The 21120-nt window shown below is 56.1% G+C and overlaps 3 protein-coding genes and 1 pseudogene across 3 annotated transcripts; 2 read left to right on the top strand and 2 right to left on the bottom strand.

Annotated features, from left to right (window-relative positions):
* Positions 1–2733: 2733 nt before the first annotated feature.
* On the bottom strand, positions 2734–4359 carry LOC132321570 (feather keratin 1-like; annotated as a pseudogene).
* Positions 4360–4896: 537 nt separating this feature from the next.
* On the top strand, positions 4897–8630 carry LOC132321571 (uncharacterized). The gene is made up of 3 exons (XM_059835065.1): positions 4897–5046; positions 7803–7955; positions 8304–8630. Exons 1-3 carry the CDS (start codon positions 4897–4899, stop codon positions 8628–8630), a joined length of 630 nt encoding a protein of 209 aa, XP_059691048.1.
* Positions 8631–12516: 3886 nt separating this feature from the next.
* LOC132321572 (feather keratin 1-like) lies at positions 12517–14151 on the bottom strand. Its single transcript, XM_059835066.1, has 3 exons — positions 14125–14151; positions 13195–13347; positions 12517–12852 (listed from the first exon to the last, which is right to left on the bottom strand). The coding sequence occupies exons 1-3, from the start codon at positions 14149–14151 to the stop codon at positions 12517–12519; spliced, it is 516 nt and encodes a 171-aa protein (XP_059691049.1).
* Positions 14152–14909: 758 nt separating this feature from the next.
* On the top strand, positions 14910–18426 carry LOC132321573 (feather keratin 1-like). Its single transcript, XM_059835067.1, has 3 exons — positions 14910–14969; positions 17595–17747; positions 18100–18426. Exons 1-3 carry the CDS (start codon positions 14910–14912, stop codon positions 18424–18426), a joined length of 540 nt encoding a protein of 179 aa, XP_059691050.1.
* The last annotated feature ends 2694 nt before the right edge of the window (positions 18427–21120 follow it).

A 21120-nucleotide genomic window follows, 5' to 3' on the forward strand; every position in this document is an offset into this window, starting at 1 on the left:
TTAAGTCCCCTTTATATGTTGAATGGCTGCAATGCTGTCTCCCCAGAGCCATGTCTTCTCCAGGCTGAGAAGTCTTCTCCTCAACGTCCTCAGCCTTTCTTCATAGGAGGGGTAGCACAGCCCTCTGATCTTTTTTGTAGGCCTACTCTGGACCTGCTCTAACAGGTCCATGTCTTTTTTGTACTGGGGACCCCACACTGCATGCAGTGTTCCAGGTGGAATCTAACGGGAGCAGACCAGAAGCGGAGAATCACCTCCCTCGACCTGCTGGCCACGCTTCTTTCACTGCAGCCCAGGATACGATTGGCTTTGTGGGCTGCAAGCGCACATTAGCTGGCGCATGTCCATTTTTAATTTTCCAGTATCTGCAAGGCCCTTGCACTTGGCCTTGCTTAAATGTCTTCTTGAAGTTCCTGAGTTTCACATGGGACCATTCCTCACGCCTGTCAAGGTCCCTCTGGACAGCATCCTTTCCCTCAGGCGTATCAGTTGTGCCCCTCGGCTTGGTGCCACGCACAAACGTGCAGAGGGTGCAATCAGTCCCACTATCATCTATGTCATTGATGAAGATATGAGATAGTATTCGTCCCAGTACGGACCCCTGAAGGACACCACTCACCACTGGTTTCCACTTGGACCTTAAGCTGCTGACTATAACTCTTTGGATGAAGCCAAAGTGCCCTTGGGGCACTGTCAGTTGCAGGTGAGGAAGGCATCCATGACTCCACCAGAGCCCCTGGCCATCAGGCCCAGCTTTGCTGAGCCTCTGCCCAGACGTGCCCTCTCGGCCTCGGTGCACATGCTGTGGAAGGAGCGTGTGGCCACTGCTGACGTCGGTTGAGGAGCCTGGGCTGTGGGAGGCGCTGGGAGGGCAGCAGCCCCACAGGCTCCTAGGAAGCGGACAGGAGGGGAGAGGAAGTTAGAGGAGAGAAGGGGCGGCAACTCCTCTTGCTGTGGCTGCCACTATGCTGGGGGGAGGAGGCTCGAGCAGAAAATGGCCCCAGAGGGCAACAGGAGAGGGAACGGGGGAATCAGGCTGTACCAGAGGTAATTGTCTTCATAGCAGCCCATATGGTGCTGTGCTTCAAATGTGTGGCTGAAACACCACGGAAGACACACCAACGCTTTAGCTATCGCTGCGCAGTGCTTGCACACCATCAAGGCCGTCTCTCTTTCTCACTCTGCACCCCCTGCAGTGGAGGCTGGGGGTGGGCAAGCAGCTGGGAGTTGCCACAGCCAGGACGGCTGACCTGAATTGACCAAAGGGCTATTCCATGTCGTGTAACATCACGATCAGCAATAAAACTGTGGGCATTGGCCTGCTGGTGCTCGGTAGTGCACGACTGCCTTTGCATCACTTACACTTGCCTTTCCCTCTTAGACTGTCCTGGTCTTGACTCAAGGGTATCTTGCTCTCTTGCTCTTCGAATTCCCTCCCGATCCCAGTGTCTGTGCCTAGGTCTTCCCGGGGAAGTGTCTGGAGAGAGGGAGGCAGGGAGAGACTCAGGGCAGGAAGAGAGGTAGCGGGTGCAGCCAGACTGCAGCTGACAAAGGAGAGCTGCTGAACTGCTGCAGGACACAGCTGGGCATGATGATACACATCATCCCAGAGCTCAGATCAACAGCTGGCTTGGTAGCAACCAGCCCTGCCTCCCCACACATCCTTCAGCCCCTGACAAGCAACAGCCCAAAAGCAGGGCCAGGGAAAGGTGCTTTTGCACTAACCCCACCAAACCAGGTGTGACTCCCAGGAATGTTTTCCGGGACACCAAGGACTGTCATCAAGAACCTGGGCTATCAGAGCAGGAGCATAGCCAGGAGATCGATGGGAGCGACGATCCCAGTTTGCTCAGCACTCCCCTGATGGCATCTAGAACACCGTGCCGAGTTTTGGGCTCTAATGTTAGAAAGACCTTGAGCAAGTGGTGCGACTTCAGTGGACAATGAGCAGGATGGTGAGAGGGCTGGAGCACTTGGTTGGGCAGGTAAGGCTGAGGGCGCGGGGCTTGCTGAGCATGGAGAAGCGAATGCTCTGGTGCAAGACCTTAAATCATCTTTGGAGCAGCTACGGTCATAGAACTGCTTTGGGTGATTCTCTCCAGCCCCTGATAGGCAGAGAAGTTCAGAAAGTAGCTGGTCACGCTAAGCATGTCTATAGATACCGAAAGCAAGCCTGTCTTAAAAATCACGGCATAACCATCACCAACACCCCGCTTCCTGAACCACCCCTGAGCAACATCTCTCTCCCTGGGCATCGTGGGAGAGGGTGTGCAGGGGAAAGGATGAAACGGAGGCGTGGGCTGGGATGCAGCAGAACTTTAATGAGTCAAAAGAGGGAAACGAGGTCGCTCTGAGTGGAGGTCCCTGTGCAGGGAGCACCAGAGCCATATAAGAATCTGAGCCATACGGCTGTGACGGAGATCCCGACAGGTGTGCACCTCCCTGCCCCATAGATGGAGCAGAGCCAGCAGGTCGTCACTAGGCTGGCTTTGTGGTCTTCACAGACCCAGGGAGCACAAGAGAACGAGGACACGGGAGGGAAAGGAGAGATTGCAAGAGGAGAAAGGCAGGCATGGGCCATGCTTTTGGAGAGCCCAGGCTGGCCCCATCTTTTTGCAAGGGGTGCTGAGCTTGCTCAGACCCTCTGAAAACAAAAAGCCGATGCTCCGTCCCCAGTCCGGGTACCGTCTTGTGGGTCCCTGGGTGGCTTCCCCAGGGCCATCGCCAGCAGCTTTAGCAGGGGAGGCACCTCCTGCCGCAGTAGCGGCTGCCAAAGCCAGAGAGGCCAAAGCCCCCGGAGGAGATGGGCACTCCCTCAGAGCTGAGGATGCTGCCAACAGCAGCGGAGGTGGAGGATCCACGGCGGTGCTCTGCGGGAAGGAGCTGAGGATGGGTCCGGGCAGGGTCACCACCACGGGGGAGGGCTGGATGACGACGGTGGAGTCCTGGCACTGCCTGACACAGGGCTCATTGCAGCTGTTGGCCAGCGGGGTGGGGCCGCAGGGCTGGCATGGCAGGCACTGGTTGTAGCAGGACATGACTTGTGGCTGGAGGAGCACCTGGGAGAGAGGGCAGGGGGAAGCAGAGCATGAGGGGGGGGCTGAGGAGACGCCTGTCTTCCCCCCACGAGGGAGAAAAACCATGAGCTGGAGATGAGAGCTGGAGGCATTTTAGGGAGCGCCACAGGCTTCACCTTCCCTTCATCCCAAAAGACCCCTGCCAAGAGGCTCCTAGCCCATCGCTCACTTGAGGCAACCCTCAGCCTGTCTCCATGGCGCACCCTCTGCCCCCTTCCCTCCCTCACCATAAGTAGCCCCATGAGCCAGTGTAGGACAAAGAGCAGGTATGTGCTGAGAAATCCCAAAGGAAAACGAGGAGGGGGAGAAAGGGCTTCGGACTCACCTTGTTCCCAAGGAGATGGAGGCGAGAGGAGTGGATGAGAGAGTGAGCAGAAGGGCCCGCTTTTATACTGCTCCTGCACCGCCCCAGGCCCACAGTCACTGCACGCAGGCCGTAATTTTCCAAACGACTCACCTCCAAAGCAAAATATCCTACCTAATGGCACAGGTTGTGTTTTGGTTTCCATCAACGTTGCCATTTCATTTCCTCATTTCTGGCATGCCTGGTCTGCCATGCAGGCTCTTTTCATGTGCTGAGATGAGAGGCCCAAGGATATCCCGGACAGGGTCGTGTCAGTGAGGGCGCAAGATGTCTCCTAAGTGCTGGAGGGGTCTGCCTGGTCCATCAGGCAAATCATGTGGAGGTCAAGAAGAAGGTCTTCTTCCAGGCAGGTCAGTAGCGAGGCTTGGTCAAAGACAGCCACAGCGCTGAACTGGGCAGCTTTGCTGCGGACAGGGGTTACATGCAACACTTCATGGTACTTCAAGGGTTTTGGTCTTGGTCTTCACTGTCAGGATTTGCTGTCGAGAGTACGGGCTCCAGACGCTCCTCAGAATGTCTGGAGCAGGGAAGATCTACCCACAGTAGAGGAGGATCAGGTCCGTGAACATTTAAACAGATTGGCCTGACATGAGTGCAAGTGACCTGATGCCATGCACCCGAGGGAACTGGTTGGTGTCACTACAAAGCTGCTCTCAACTCGCTTTAAAGTGACAGCAGTCAGGGTGGTGCATCTGAGGACTGAAGAAAGCCAATGGGCCTCCTGTCTTCAGGAAGGGCACGAAGGAAGGCACGGGCTGGTCAGCCTCACTCGATGCCTGCAAAGGTGATGGAGCAAATCATCCTGGAAGCCATTTTGCACGACGAAAGGACAAGAAGGTGATTCTGAGTGGTCAGCATGGATTTATGGAGGGGAAAGCAGGCCTGACCAACCTCACGGCCTTCTTTGATGATGTGCATGGCTCCGGTGAGTGAGGGAAGTGCAGCAAAAGTTGTTAACCTCACCTAACCAAGGCTTTTGACGCTGTCTCCTGTAACAATCCTTACAGAGCAACTGACAGAATACAGGCTGGGGAAGAGGGCGGCGCATGGGATGGCAATTTGGCATGGCTGCTGCTCTCCAAGGGTTGTAATGAGTGGCATGAAGGCTGTCTGGCGGCCCCTCACTCCTGGGTCACGGCAGGGGTCCAGACTGGGGCCAATAGTTTTTAACCCCTTTACACAAAGTCCTGCAGTGGGGCAGGAAGAGCCTTCTGCATCGCTACAGTCTGGGGCCGAGGGGCTGCCAAACAGCTTTGCAGCAGAGGACCTGGGTCCTGGTGGACACCATGAGGCAGCCGGCACCCTTGCAGAAATGGCGTCCGACAGCATCCTGGGCTGCATTAGGAAGGGGGTTTCTATCAGATCAGGGAAGGTGATCCCTCTTCTCTGCTCAACACTGCTGAGACAACAGCTGCCACAAACAGCAGCTCCCCAGTATGAGAGAGAGGCAGAGCCATGCTGGTGCGAGTCCAGCAAAGGGCCAGGGAGCCCCTGAAGCGCCTGGAGCCCCTGAGGCAGGAGGGCCTTCGAGAGGAGGGGTTGTTCACCCTGCAGAAGAGAAGGCCCTGGGGCACGCTTCCTAGCAATGGGGTAAAAGAGCTGACGGTGAGGGCGTCACGAACATAGAGCCAGACCGTGCTGAGTCCTATCCAGTGAAGGGACAAGAGGTAATAGGCACATGTCGAAGTACGGGAAATTCCACGGAAACATAAGAAAAGTCTTTGTTAATGTGAGAGTGGTAAAGTAGCAGCTAGGGGTGCCCAGACAGCTTGTGGCTTCTCCACCCATGTAGGCATTCAGAGCTTGACAGGTCTTGGCCCTGAGCGTCCTCCAAAGTCTGACCGTGCTTTTAGCAGGGACGGTTGGACTAGCCGGTCTCCAGAGGTCCCTTCCAACATCAGGATGCTGCAATTCTGTCATGGGCAAAAGATGGGCAAAAGATGGGTGATGCACAGCTGCCCCTTAAGAAGGAAGAACTGGTTGGGAATGTTGGAATCAAGGGCAGCCTTGGCTCTCACACCTGAGAAACACTGGAGTTTAAGACCTGAAGACAGGAAGGAAATTGAGTGGCAGAGTAGAGCCCCTGGACTTCAGGCATGCTGCCTTGGCCAGACAGGCAGCTGGTAGGTAGGATGCCATGGAGGCAGCTGTGAAGGGCAAAGGAGCTCAGAAAAGCTGGCAGTGCCTTAGGCACCTCATGGTCCAAGAGCAAGAACGGTCCAGCCCAGTACCTGGGAAAACAGGCAGACGTGTCAGCAGATCAGCTTTGGCTAAGCGGGGTACTACAGCGGAGCAGCAATGCAAAAGGCCGCATCCCGGAGGTGAAGTAGGGATGAGCTGTGAAAGAGGAATTCGGAAATAATTCCCAGGCATGTTGGGATGCTGTTAGGAAAGCCAAAGCTCAGCCTGCCTTGAGTCTTGCAAGGGGCAAGAAGAGCAACAGGCAACAAGCATCAAGAACAACATCGACCCCTACAAGAGTAGCTGAAGACTGATGGAGGACAATGTGGGCCCGCTGCTGACTGGGGTGGCTGATTTCCTGAAGAGTGGTCAGAGAGCAGGTTGCGGGGAGTCAATGGCTTGTCTCTCTCAGCCTTCACCTACAAGGTCTCCCAGGCTGCTGTGCTCTCTGAAAGAGTTGAAGGAAGGAGGGGGTGCCCTCCCAGCAGTAGGTGGGCACCAAGTCAAGGACTGCCTGAGAAATGTTGACCCGTACACGCCAGCTGATGTGCTCCAGGGCAGGGCTGCTGTAAAGGGAAGGGAGACCTAGACCTGCTGGAGGACTGGGCCCACAGGAACCTCCATGGCATCAAGAAGGACAAATGGCAAGTCCTGCACCTGGAAAGGAAGAACCTCTTGCTTCAGTATGGACTGGGGACTGAGCTATGCTAGGATCTTAGAGCCCTGAAACTTCCTCTGGGTAGACCTGACCCTCGCTTCAGAATCAGCCCTGGGGAGAGCCTTGGAGGGTGGAAGGGAACGGACACACAGGCCTCATCTTCCTGCCCAAAGAGACCCGGCTGCAGTGAGGAGCTCTCCTGAATGCTCCATGGAGGGAAAGAAAGGGTTGCAGAAAACCTCTCCCCACTGCTTGCGACTCATCCCTGGGTCCCAGGCGCTATGTCTTCTCCTGGCGTTTGTGCTTCTGCACGCCTTCTTTCCCATGCCCCAAAGGCCTCCTCAGCCTGCAGCACAACCCAGCACCCTTGGAGAGGCAAGGAAACTTCCCCCAACTCCCCAAAGAGTGAGGGCTGGCAGGACCCCGCAGAGCCCGGTGCCTGGGGATGCTCAGGGATGGGATGTGCTCAGAAGGGCCCTGGGTACAAAACCAGCTCTCAGACTCCATCGAGGAGGCGATGTACTTCCCTGCCCTGCAGACATGGAGACAGCTAGGACGCGTCCCAGGAAGGCAATGGAATGCCTTGAGCAGGCAAGCTTCCTGGGATAGACTCTCCCTACCCATGGCGAGTCACACTCTAATTTTGGATTAGCCGTGTGTCAGCCTTTTGGTGTGAGGCCAAGTCAGGAGTGCGTGCTGTCTGCAGGCCCATGTCCCACACAGGGCTGAATTCCCTGCGGCCAGGGCAGCTCCATCCCTGCCCAGGGAAAACGAGCTCTGAGCACTGGGCTGTACCTGAGTACACAGCTCCAGGCCAGGCCATTGTGTTTCCTGCAGGTGAGGGTCGAACACGTGCAGCCAAATTGCATGGTGGTGTGAGGAGAGCAGGCACTGTCCCAAGCCCCAACACATCCCTCCGGTAGTGAGGAGGGACCCGACTTGTTGAGGGCTTGTTGAGGAATCAGGGATTTTGGGAGGGCAACGTTCTCCTTCTGCAAGCCTGTTGATGGCATTGTCTGGGGACCCCCAGAGACTGCCATGAGAGGGGACGACTTTGCCAAAGAAACTAGCAAATGTCTCCAGGAAAGAGAAGCTTTCCTTGGGCGAAGGCATTTGAAATCAGTAGCACAACCCACCTGCCTATAGAGGCAATGACCAGTGACTGCTGGAGCGCTCAGGGAGGCAGTCACGGAGGGAGAAGGATGCTGCATGTCCTCATTGGCAGAAGCCTTGGTGCACCCAGGAGAGGACTGCGTTGGTGGGAAGACATGCCCAACTTCCTGCACAGGGGTTTGGAAACAACCTCCCCAGATTTCCTGAGAGCGATGTCCTCGGTCTGCACAGACCCCTCCAGCACTCGGGAGCACATCTTCTGCCTGTACTGAGACGATCCTGCTCAGGAAATCCTTGGGCCTCTCATCCCGATACTTCAAAAGAGCCTCTGTGGCCTAATGGTCATGTCAGCAATGAGGAAATGAAATGACGGTGTTGACGAAAACCAAAACACAACCTGTGCCATTAGGAAGGTTATTTTGCGTTGGAGGTGAGTCGTTTGGAAAATTACTGCCCGTGTGCAGTGACTGTGGGCCTGGGGCGGTGCAGGAGCAGTATAAAAGCGGGCCCTTCTGCTCACTCTCTCATCCACTCCTCTCGCCTCCATCTCCTTGGGAACAAGGTGAGACTGACGCTCTTTCTCCTCCTCCCGCATTTGGGATTTCTCAGCCCATACCGTCCCCTGTGTCCCATGCGGGGTCTTGGAGCCGCTAATCATGGTAGAGGGAAAGGGGTAGAAGTTGTGGCATGGAGAGTGGCTGGCGCTTGGCTGCAGGCTCTCTTGAGATATGGCTAGGAAGGGACCTCCCTGAGCTTGGTCGCTCATGGCAGGGCTCTTCTGGTGTGAGTGGAAGGAGAAGCTACAGAGCCTCCAGCTCTCATGTCTAGCTGGTGGTTTGTATCAGAGTGGGGTGACAGGGAGCTCCTCACCCCGCCCTCATGCTCTGCTTCCCCCTGCCCTCTCTCCCAGGTGCTCCTCCAGCCACAAGTCATGTCCTGCTACAACCAGTGCCTGCCATGCCAGCCCTGTGGCCCCACCCCGCTGGCCAACAGCTGCAATGAGCCCTGTGTCAGGCAGTGCCAGGACTCCACCGTCGTCATCCAGCCCTCCCCCGTGGTGGTGACCCTGCCCGGACCCATCCTCAGCTCCTTCCCGCAGAGCACCGCTGTGGGATCCTCCACCTCCGCTGCCGTTGGCAGCATCCTCAGCTCTGAGGGAGTGCCCATCTCCTCTGGGGGCTTTGGCCTCTCTGGCTTTGGCAGCCGCTACTGCGGCAGGAGGTGCCTCCCCTGCTAAAGCTGCTGGCGATGGCCCTGGGGAAGCCACCCAGGGACCCACAAGAAGGTACTGGACTGGGGACGGAGCATCGGCTTGTTGCTTCCCGAGGGTCTGAGCAAGCCCAGCAGCCCTTGCAAAAAGACGGGGCCAGCCTGAGCTCTCCAAAAGCACAGCCCATGCCTGCCTTTCCCCTCTTGCAATCTCTCCTTTCCCTCCCGTGTCCTCGTTCTCTTGTGCTCCCCTGGGCTGTCTGCCCCACAAAGACAGCCTAGGGAGATCCTGCTGGCCCTGGTCCCGCTGTGGGGCAGGCAGAGGGACACCTGTCGGGATCTCCGCCACAGCTGTGCCCCTGGTGCTCCCTGGTCTGGGGCCTCCACTCGCATCAACCTCGTTTTCCTCTTTGACTCATTAAAGTTGTGCTGCATCCCAGCCCATGCCTCTGTCTTATCGTTTTCTCTGCAGACCCTGTCGCATGATGCCCAGGGAGAGAGATGTTGCTCAGGGATGGTTCTGGGAGGGTGCTGCTGGGGATGGTTTTGCACTGATTGTGAACACAGGCTTGCATTGAGTATGCTTAGTGATGCATCAGGTGACCCTATGCTTTCTAAAGCTTTCTCCCTATTTGGGTCTGGATAGAATGACCCGACATAGTTCAGTGCCTCCCATCCACTTTGTTGTGCACACCTTTTCTTTTTCCTCGGTGAGCTCAACACTGTGATGCAAGTAGTCAGGAGGGAAGGTGGTATTGGCAAGACATAGGCGCTAGCTTCCCAGGAGAGGCCAGGCGAAGCCATCCTAACCACAGCGTTCTCAAAGGGAGGGACACAGTGCAGTGGGCTGCCTTATCGTAGACCCATAGTAGCACAGAATCGTAGAATGGTTTGGGTTGGAAGAGACCGTTAAAGATCATGCAGTCCAACCCCCCCGGCCATGGGCAGGGATATCTGTCACTAGAGCACGTTATTCAAAGTTCCATCAAATCTGACCTTGAACACTTTCACTGATGGGGCATCCCATCATTCTCTGGGCAACCTTTTCCAGTGTCGCTCTAACCTGTTCATAATAAATGTCTTCCTTATGTCCGATCAACGTCTACCCTATTTGAGTTTACGACTGTTGCTCTTTGTGCTATCACTACAGACCTTGATAAAAAGTCCCTCTCTGACTTCCTTGTAAGTCCCCTTTATATGTTGAATGGCTGCAATGCTGTCTCCCCAGAGCCATGTCTTCTCCAGGCTGAGAAGTCTTCTCCTCAACGTCCTCAGCCTTTCTTCATAGGAGGGGTAGCACAGCCCTCTGATCTTTTTTGTAGGCCTACTCTGGACCTGCTCTAACAGGTCCATGTCTTTTTTGTACTGGGGACCCCACACTGCATGCAGTGTTCCAGGTGGAATCTAACGGGAGCAGACTAGAAGCGGAGAATCACCTCCCTCGACCTGCTGGCCACGCTTCTTTCACTGCAGCCCAGGATACGATTGGCTTTGTGGGCTGCAAGCGCACATTAGCTGGCGCATGTCCATTTTTAATTTTCCAGTATCTGCAAGGCCCTTGCACTTGGCCTTGCTTAAATGTCTTCTTGAAGTTCCTGAGTTTCACATGGGACCATTCCTCACGCCTGTCAAGGTCCCTCTGGACAGCATCCTTTCCCTCAGGCGTATCAGTTGTGCCCCTCGGCTTGGTGCCACGCACAAACGTGCAGAGGGTGCAATCAGTCCCACTATCATCTATGTCATTGATGAAGATATGAGATAGTATTCGTCCCAGTACGGACCCCTGAAGGACACCACTCACCACTGGTTTCCACTTGGACCTTAAGCCGCTGACTATAACTCTTTGGATGAAGCCAAAGTGCCCTTGGGGCACTGTCAGTTGCAGGTGAGGAAGGCATCCATGACTCCACCAGAGCCCCTGGCCATCAGGCCCAGCTTTGCTGAGCCTCTGCCCAGACGTGCCCTCTCGGCCTCGGTGCACATGCTGTGGAAGGAGCGTGTGGCCACTGCTGACGTCGGTTGAGGAGCCTGGGCTGTGGGAGGCGCTGGGAGGGCAGCAGCCCCACAGGCTCCTAGGAAGCGGACAGGAGGGGAGAGGAAGTTAGAGGAGAGAAGGGGCGGCAACTCCTCTTGCTGTGGCTGCCACTATGCTGGGGGAGGAGGCTCGAGCAGAAAATGGCCCCAGAGGGCAACAGGAGAGGGAACGGGGGAATCAGGCTGTACCAGAGGTAATTGTCTTCATAGCAGCCCATATGGTGCTGTGCTTCAAATGTGTGGCTGAAACACCACGGAAGACACACCAACGCTTTAGCTATCGCTGCGCAGTGCTTGCACACCATCAAGGCCGTCTCTCTTTCTCACTCTGCACCCCCTGCAGTGGAGGCTGGGGGTGGGCAAGCAGCTGGGAGTTGCCACAGCCAGGACGGCTGACCTGAATTGACCAAAGGGCTATTCCATGTCGTGTAACATCACGATCAGCAATAAAACTGTGGGCATTGGCCTGCTGGTGCTCGGTAGTGCACGACTGCCTTTGCATCACTTACACTTGCCTTTCCCTCTTAGACTGTCCTGGTCTTGACTCAAGGGTATCTTGCTCTCTTGCTCTTCGAATTCCCTCCCCGATCCCAGTGTCTGTGCCTAGGTCTTCCCGGGGAAGTGTCTGGAGAGAGGGAGGCAGGGAGAGACTCAGGGCAGGAAGAGAGGTAGCGGGTGCAGCCAGACTGCAGCTGACAAAGGAGAGCTGCTGAACTGCTGCAGGACACAGCTGGGCATGATGATACACATCATCCCAGAGCTCAGATCAACAGCTGGCTTGGTAGCAACCAGCCCTGCCTCCCCACACATCCTTCAGCCCCTGACAAGCAACAGCCCAAAAGCAGGGCCAGGGAAAGGTGCTTTTGCACTAACCCCACCAAACCAGGTGTGACTCCCAGGAATGTTTTCCGGGACACCAAGGACTGTCATCAAGAACCTGGGCTATCAGAGCAGGAGCATAGCCAGGAGATCGATGGGAGCGACGATCCCAGTTTGCTCAGCACTCCCCTGATGGCATCTAGAACACCGTGCCGAGTTTTGGGCTCTAATGTTAGAAAGACCTTGAGCAAGTGGTGCGACTTCAGTGGACAATGAGCAGGATGGTGAGAGGGCTGGAGCACTTGGTTGGGCAGGTAAGGCTGAGGGCGCGGGGCTTGCTGAGCATGGAGAAGCGAATGCTCTGGTGCAAGACCTTAAATCATCTTTGGAGCAGCTACGGTCATAGAACTGCTTTGGGTGATTCTCTCCAGCCCCTGATAGGCAGAGAAGTTCAGAAAGTAGCTGGTCACGCTAAGCATGTCTATAGATACCGAAAGCAAGCCTGTCTTAAAAATCACGGCATAACCATCACCAACACCCCGCTTCCTGAACCACCCCTGAGCAACATCTCTCTCCCTGGGCATCGTGGGAGAGGGTGTGCAGGGGAAAGGATGAAACGGAGGCGTGGGCTGGGATGCAGCAGAACTTTAATGAGTCAAAAGAGGGAAACGAGGTCGCTCTGAGTGGAGGTCCCTGTGCAGGGAGCACCAGAGCCATATAAGAATCTGAGCCATACGGCTGTGACGGAGATCCCGACAGGTGTGCACCTCCCTGCCCCATAGATGGAGCAGAGCCAGCAGGTCGTCACTAGGCTGGCTTTGTGGTCTTCACAGACCCAGGGAGCACAAGAGAACGAGGACACGGGAGGGAAAGGAGAGATTGCAAGAGGAGAAAGGCAGGCATGGGCCATGCTTTTGGAGAGCCCAGGCTGGCCCCATCTTTTTGCAAGGGGTGCTGAGCTTGCTCAGACCCTCTGAAAACAAAAAGCCGATGCTCCGTCCCCAGTCCGGTACCGTCTTGTGGGTCCCTGGGTGGCTTCCCCAGGGCCATCGCCAGCAGCTTTAGCAGGGGAGGCACCTCCTGCCGCAGTAGCGGCTGCCAAAGCCAGAGAGGCCAAAGCCCCCGGAGGAGATGGGCACTCCCTCAGAGCTGAGGATGCTGCCAACGGCAGCGGAGGTGGAGGATCCCACGGCGGTGCTCTGCGGGAAGGAGCTGAGGATGGGTCCGGGCAGGGTCACCACCACGGGGGAGGGCTGGATGACGACGGTGGAGTCCTGGCACTGCCTGACACAGGGCTCATTGCAGCTGTTGGCCAGCGGGGTGGGGCCGCAGGGCTGGCATGGCAGGCATGGCAGGCACTGGTTGTAGCAGGACATGACTTGTGGCTGGAGGAGCACCTGGGAGAGAGGGCAGGGGGAAGCAGAGCATGAGGGGGGGCTGAGGAGACGCCTGTGACCCCCCCACGAGGGAGAAAAACCATGAGCTGGAGATGAGAGCTGGAGGCATTTTAGGGAGCGCCACAGGCTTCACCTTCCCTTCATCCCAAAAGACCCCTGCCAAGAGGCTCCTAGCCCATCGCTCACTTGAGGCAACCCTCAGCCTGTCTCCATGGCGCACCCTCTGCCCCCTTCCCTCCCTCACCATAAGTAGCCCCATGAGCCAGTGTAGGACAAAGAGCAGGTATGTGCTGAGAAATCCCAAAGGAAAACGAGGAGGGGGAGAAAGGGCTTCGGACTCACCTTGTTCCCAAGGAGATGGAGGCGAGAGGAGTGGATGAGAGAGTGAGCAGAAGGGCCCGCTTTTATACTGCTCCTGCACCGCCCCAGGCCCACAGTCACTGCACGCAGGCCGTAATTTTCCAAACGACTCACCTCCAAAGCAAAATATCCTACCTAATGGCACAGGTTGTGTTTTGGTTTCCATCAACGTTGCCATTTCATTTCCTCATTTCTGGCATGCCTGGTCTGCCATGCAGGCTCTTTTCATGTGCTGAGATGAGAGGCCCAAGGATATCCCGGACAGGGTCGTGTCAGTGAGGGCGCAAGATGTCTCCTAAGTGCTGGAGGGGTCTGCCTGGTCCATCAGGCAAATCATGTGGAGGTCAAGAAGAAGGTCTTCTTCCAGGCAGGTCAGTAGCGAGGCTTGGTCAAAGACAGCCACAGCGCTGAACTGGGCAGCTTTGCTGCGGACAGGGGTTACATGCAACACTTCATGGTACTTCAAGGGTTTTGGTCTTGGTCTTCACTGTCAGGATTTGCTGTCGAGAGTACGGGCTCCAGACGCTCCTCAGAATGTCTGGAGCAGGGAAGATCTACCCACAGTAGAGGAGGATCAGGTCCGTGAACATTTAAACAGATTGGCCTGACATGAGTGCAAGTGACCTGATGCCATGCACCCGAGGGAACTGGTTGGTGTCACTACAAAGCTGCTCTCAACTCGCTTTAAAGTGACAGCAGTCAGGGGGTGCATCTGAGGACTGGAAGAAAGCCAATGGGCCTCCTGTCTTCAGGAAGGGCACGAAGGAAGGCACGGGCTGGTCAGCCTCACTCGATGCCTGCAAAGGTGATGGAGCAAATCATCCTGGAAGCCATTTTGCACGACGAAAGGACAAGAAGGTGATTCTGAGTGGTCAGCATGGATTTATGGAGGGGAAAGCAGGCCTGACCAACCTCACGGCCTTCTTTGATGATGTGCATGGCTCCGGTGGGTGAGGGAAGTGCAGCAAAAGTTGTTAACCTCACCTAACCAAGGCTTTTGACGCTGTCTCCTGTAACAATCCTTACAGAGCAACTGACAGAATACAGGCTGGGGAAGAGGGCGGCGCATGGGATGGCAATTTGGCATGGCTGCTGCTCTCCAAGGGTTGTAATGAGTGGCATGAAGGCTGTCTGGCGGCCCCTCACTCCTGGGTCACGGCAGGGGTCCAGACTGGGGCCAATAGTTTTTAACCCCTTTACACAAAGTCCTGCAGTGGGGCAGGAAGAGCCTTCTGCATCGCTACAGTCTGGGGCCGAGGGGCTGCCAAACAGCTTTGCAGCAGAGGACCTGGGTCCTGGTGGACACCATGAGGCAGCCGGCACCCTTGCAGAAATGGCGTCCGACAGCATCCTGGGCTGCATTAGGAAGGGGGTTTCTATCAGATCAGGGAGGGTGATCCCTCTTCTCTGCTCAACACTGCTGAGACAACAGCTGCCACAAACAGCAGCTCCCCAGTATGAGAGAGAGGCAGAGCCATGCTGGTGCGAGTCCAGCAAAGGGCCAGGGAGCCCCTGAAGCGCCTGGAGCCCCTGAGGCAGGAGGGCCTTCGAGAGGAGGGGTTGTTCACCCTGCAGAAGAGAAGGCCCTGGGGCACGCTTCCTAGCAATGGGTAAAAGAGCTGACGGGAGGGCGTCACGAACATAGAGCCAGACCGTGCTGAGTCCTATCCAGTGAAGGGACAAGAGGTAATAGGCACATGTCGAAGTACGGGAAATTCCACGGAAACATAAGAAAAGTCTTTGTTAATGTGAGAGTGGTAAAGTAGCAGCTAGGGGTGCCCAGACAGCTTGTGGCTTCTCCACCCATGTAGGCATTCAGAGCTTGACAGGTCTTGGCCCTGAGCGTCCTCCAAAGTCTGACCGTGCTTTTAGCAGGGACGGTTGGACTAGCCGGTCTCCAGAGGTCCCTTCCAACATCAAGGATGCTGCAATTCTGTCATGGGCAAAAGATGGGCAAAAGATGGGTGATGCACAGCTGCCCCTTAAGAAGGAAGAACTGGTTGGGAATGTTGGAATCAAGGGCAGCCTTGGCTCTCACACCTGAGAAACACTGGAGTTTAAGACCTGAAGACAGGAAGGAAATTGAGTGGCAGAGTAGAGCCCCTGGACTTCAGGCATGCTGCCTTGGCCCAGACAGGCAGCTGGTAGGTAGGATGCCATGGAGGCAGCTGTGAAGGGCAAAGGAGCTCAGAAAAGCTGGCAGTGCCTTAGGCACCTCATGGTCCAAGAGCAAGAACGGTCCAGCCCAGTACCTGGGAAAACAGGCAGACGTGTCAGCAGATCAGCTTTGGCTAAGCGGGGTACTACAGCGGAGCAGCAATGCAAAAGGCCGCATCCCGGAGGTGAAGTAGGGATGAGCTGCAAAAGAGGAATTCGGAAATAATTCCCAGGCATGTTGGGATGCTGTTAGGAAAGCCAAAGCTCAGCCTGCCTTGAGTCTTGCAAGGGGCAAGAAGAGCAACAGGCAACAAGCATCAAGAACAACATCGACCCCTACAAGAGCAGCTGAAGACTGATGGAGGACAATGTGGGCCCGCTGCTGACTGGGGTGGCTGATTTCCTGAAGAGTGGTCAGAGAGCAGGTTGCGGGGAGTCAATGGCTTGTCTCTCTCAGCCTTCACCTACAAGGTCTCCCAGGCTGCTGTGCTCTCTGAAAGAGTTGAAGGAAGGAGGGGGTGCCCTCCCAGCAGTAGGTGGGCACCAAGTCAAGGACTGCCTGAGAAATGTTGACCCGTACACGCCAGCTGATGTGCTCCAGGGCAGGGCTGCTGTAAAGGGAAGGGAGACCTAGACCTGCTGGAGGACTGGGCCCACAGGAACCTCCATGGCATCAAGAAGGACAAATGGCAAGTCCTGCACCTGGAAAGGAAGAACCTCTTGCTTCAGTATGGACTGGGGACTGAGCTATGCTAGGATCTTAGAGCCCTGAAACTTCCTCTGGGTAGACCTGACCCTCGCTTCAGAATCAGCCCTGGGGAGAGCCTTGGAGGGTGGAAGGGAACGGACACACAGGCCTCATCTTCCTGCCCAAAGAGACCCGGCTGCAGTGAGGAGCTCTCCTGAATGCTCCATGGAGGGAAAGAAAGGGTTGCAGAAAACCTCTCCCCACTGCTTGCGACTCATCCCTGGGTCCCAGGCGCTATGTCTTCTCCTGGCGTTTGTGCTTCTGCACGCCTTCTTTCCCATGCCCCAAAGGCCTCCTCAGCCTGCAGCACAACCCAGCACCCTTGGAGAGGCAAGGAAACTTCCCCCAACTCCCCAAAGAGTGAGGGCTGGCAGGACCCCGCAGAGCCCGGTGCCTGGGGATGCTCAGGGATGGGATGTGCTCAGAAGGGCCCTGGGTACAAAACCAGCTCTCAGACTCCATCGAGGAGGCGATGTACTTCCCTGCCCTGCAGACATGGAGACAGCTAGGACGCGTCCCAGGAAGGCAATGGAATGCCTTGAGTAGGCAAGCTTCCTGGGATAGACTCTCCCTACCCATGGCGAGTCACACTCTAATTTTGGATTAGCCGTGTGTCAGCCTTTTGGTGTGAGGCCAAGTCAGGAGTGCGTGCTGTCTGCAGGCCCATGTCCCACACAGGGCTGAATTCCCTGCGGCCAGGGCAGCTCCATCCCTGCCCAGGGAAAACGAGCTCTGAGCACTGGGCTGTACCTGAGTACACAGCTCCAGGCCAGGCCATTGTGTTTCCTGCAGGTGAGGGTCGAACACGTGCAGCCAAATTGCATGGTGGTGTGAGGAGAGCAGGCACTGTCCCAAGCCCCAACACATCCCTCCGGTAGTGAGGAGGGACCCGACTTGTTGAGGGCTTGTTGAGGAATCAGGGATTTTGGGAGGGCAACGTTCTCCTTCTGCAAGCCTGTTGATGGCATTGTCTGGGGACCCCCAGAGACTGCCATGAGAGGGGACGACTTTGCCAAAGAAACTAGCAAATGTCTCCAGGAAAGAGAAGCTTTCCTTGGGCGAAGGCATTTGAAATCAGTAGCACAACCCACCTGCCTATAGAGGCAATGACCAGTGACTGCTGGAGCGCTCAGGGAGGCAGTCACGGAGGGAGAAGGATGCTGCATGTCCTCATTGGCAGAAGCCTTGGTGCACCCAGGAGAGGACTGCGTTGGTGGGAAGACATGCCCAACTTCCTGCACAGGGGTTTGGAAACAACCTCCCCAGATTTCCTGAGAGCGATGTCCTCGGTCTGCACAGACCCCTCCAGCACTCGGGAGCACATCTTCTGCCTGTACTGAGACGATCCTGCTCAGGAAATCCTTGGGCCTCTCATCCCGATACTTCAAAAGAGCCTCTGTGGCCTAATGGTCATGTCAGCAATGAGGAAATGAAATGACGGTGTTGACGAAAACCAAAACACAACCTGTGCCATTAGGAAGGTTATTTTGCGTTGGAGGTGAGTCGTTTGGAAAATTACTGCCCGTGTGCAGTGACTGTGGGCCTGGGGCGGTGCAGGAGCAGTATAAAAGCGGGCCCTTCTGCTCACTCTCTCATCCACTCCTCTCGCCTCCATCTCCTTGGGAACAAGGTGAGACTGACGCTCTTTCTCCTCCTCCCGCATTTGGGATTTCTCAGCCCATACCGTCCCCTGTGTCCCATGCGGGGTCTTGGAGCCGCTAATCATGGTAGAGGGAAAGGGGTAGAAGTTGTGGCATGGAGAGTGGCTGGCGCTTGGCTGCAGGCTCTCTTGAGATATGGCTAGGAAGGGACCTCCCTGAGCTTGGTCGCTCATGGCAGGGCTCTTCTGGTGTGAGTGGAAGGAGAAGCTACAGAGCCTCCAGCTCTCATGTCTAGCTGGTGGTTTGTATCAATCAGAGTGGGGTGACAGGGAGCTCCTCACCCCGCCCTCATGCTCTGCTTCCCCCTGCCCTCTCTCCCAGGTGCTCCTCCAGCCACAAGTCATGTCCTGCTACAACCAGTGCCTGCCATGCCAGCCCTGTGGCCCCACCCCGCTGGCCAACAGCTGCAATGAGCCCTGTGTCAGGCAGTGCCAGGACTCCACCGTCGTCATCCAGCCCTCCCCCGTGGTGGTGACCCTGCCCGGACCCATCCTCAGCTCCTTCCCGCAGAGCACCGCCGTGGGATCCTCCACCTCCGCTGCCGTTGGCAGCATCCTCAGCTCTGAGGGAGTGCCCATCTCCTCCGGGGGCTTTGGCCTCTCTGGCTTTGGCAGCCGCTACTGCGGCAGGAGGTGCCTCCCCTGCTAAAGCTGCTGGCGATGGCCCTGGGGAAGCCACCCAGGGACCCACAAGAAGGTACTGGACTGGGGACGGAGCATCGGCTTGTTGCTTCCCGAGGGTCTGAGCAAGCCCAGCAGCCCTTGCAAAAAGACGGGGCCAGCCTGAGCTCTCCAAAAGCACAGCCCATGCCTGCCTTTCCCCTCTTGCACTCTCTCCTTTCCCGCCCGTGTCCTCATTCTCTTGTGCTCCCCTGGGCTGTCTGCCCCACAAAGACAGCCTAGGGAGATCCTGCTGGCCCTGGTCCCGCTGTGGGGCAGGCAGAGGGACACCTGTCGGGATCTCCGCCACAGCTGTGCCCCTGGTGCTCCCTGGTCTGGGGCCTCCACTCGCATCAACCTCGTTTTCCTCTTTGACTCATTAAAGTTGTGCTGCATCCCAGCCCATGCCTCTGTCTTATCGTTTTCTCTGCAGACCCTGTCGCATGATGCCCAGGGAGAGAGATGTTGCTCAGGGATGGTTCTGGGAGGGTGCTGCTGGGGATGGTTTTGCACTGATTGTGAACACAGGCTTGCATTGAGTATGCTTAGTGATGCATCAGGTGACCCTATGCTTTCTAAAGCTTTCTCCCTATTTGGGTCTGGATAGAATGACCCGACATAGTTCAGTGCCTCCCATCCACTTTGTTGTGCACACCTTTTCTTTTTCCTCGGTGAGCTCAACACTGTGATGCAAGTAGTCAGGAGGGAAGGTGGTATTGGCAAGACATAGGCGCTAGCTTCCCAGGAGAGGCCAGGCGAAGCCATCCTAACCATAGCGTTCTCAAAGGGAGGGACACAGTGCAGTGGGCTGCCTTATCGTAGACCCATAGTAGCACAGAATCGTAGAATGGTTTGGGTTGGAAGAGACCGTTAAAGATCATGCAGTCCAACCCCCCCGGCCATGGGCAGGGATATCTGTCACTAGAGCACGTTATTCAAAGTTCCATCAAATCTGACCTTGAACACTTTCACTGATGGGGCATCCCATCATTCTCTGGGCAACCTTTTCCAGTGTCGCTCTAACCTGTTCATAATAAATGTCTTCCTTATGTCCGATCAACGTCTACCCTATTTGAGTTTACGACTGTTGCTCTTTGTGCTATCACTACAGACCTTGATAAAAAGTCCCTCTCTGACTTCCTTGTAAGTCCCCTTTATATGTTGAATGGCTGCAATGCTGTCTCCCCAGAGCCATGTCTTCTCCAGGCTGAGAAGTCTTCTCCTCAACGTCCTCAGCCTTTCTTCATAGGAGGGGTAGCACAGCCCTCTGATCTTTTTTGTAGGCCTACTCTGGACCTGCTCTAACAGGTCCATGTCTTTTTTGTACTGGGGACCCCACACTGCATGCAGTGTTCCAGGTGGAATCTAACGGGAGCAGACTAGAAGCGGAGAATCACCTCCCTCGACCTGCTGGCCACGCTTCTTTCACTGCAGCCCAGGATACGATTGGCTTTGTGGGCTGCAAGCGCACATTAGCTGGCGCATGTCCATTTTTAATTTTCCAGTATCTGCAAGGCCCTTGCACTTGGCCTTGCTTAAATGTCTTCTTGAAGTTCCTGAGTTTCACATGGGACCATTCCTCACGCCTGTCAAGGTCCCTCTGGACAGCATCCTTTCCCTCAGGCTTATCAGTTGTGCCCCTCGGCTTGGTGCCACGCACAAACGTGCAGAGGGTGCAATCAGTCCCACTATCATCTATGTCATTGATGAAGATATGAGATAGTATTCGTCCCAGTACGGACCCCTGAAGGACACCACTCACCACTGGTTTCCACTTGGACCTTAAGCCGCTGACTATAACTCTTTGGATGAAGCCAAAGTGCCCTTGGGGCACTGTCAGTTGCAGGTGAGGAAGGCATCCATGACTCCACCAGAGCCCCTGGCCATCAGGCCCAGCTTTGCTGAGCCTCTGCCCAGACGTGCCCTCTCGGCCTCGGTGCACATGCTGTGGAAGGAGCGTGTGGCCACTGCTGACGTCGGTTGAGGAGCCTGGGCTGTGGGAGGCGCTGGGAGGGCAGCAGCCCCACAGGCTCCTAGGAAGCGGACAGGAGGGGAGAGGAAGTTAGAGGAGAGAAGGGGCGGCAACTCCTCTTGCTGTGGCTGCCACTATGCTGGGGGAGGAGGCTCGAGCAGAAAATGGCCCCAGAGGGCAACAGGAGAGGGAACGGGGGAATCAGGCTGTACCAGAGGTAATTGTCTTCATAGCAGCCCATATGGTGCTGTGCTTCAAATGTGTGGCTGAAACACCACGGAAGACACACCAACGCTTTAGCTATCGCTGCGCAGTGCTTGCACACCATCAAGGCCGTCTCTCTTTCTCACTCTGCACCCCCTGCAGTGGAGGCTGGGGGTGGGCAAGCAGCTGGGAGTTGCCACAGCCAGGACGGCTGACCTGAATTGACCAAAGGGCTATTCCATGTCGTGTAACATCACGATCAGCAATAAAACTGTGGGCATTGGCCTGCTGGTGCTCGGTAGTGCACGACTGCCTTTGCATCACTTACACTTGCCTTTCCCTCTTAGACTGTCCTGGTCTTGACTCAAGGGTATCTTGCTCTCTTGCTCTTCGAATTCCCTCCCCGATCCCAGTGTCTGTGCCTAGGTCTTCCCGGGGAAGTGTCTGGAGAGAGGGAGGCAGGGAGAGACTCAGGGCAGGAAGAGAGGTAGCGGGTGCAGCCAGACT

This window comes from Gavia stellata, unplaced genomic scaffold, assembly GCF_030936135.1.
Source record: "Gavia stellata isolate bGavSte3 unplaced genomic scaffold, bGavSte3.hap2 HAP2_SCAFFOLD_494, whole genome shotgun sequence".
NCBI lineage: Eukaryota > Metazoa > Chordata > Aves > Gaviiformes > Gaviidae > Gavia > Gavia stellata.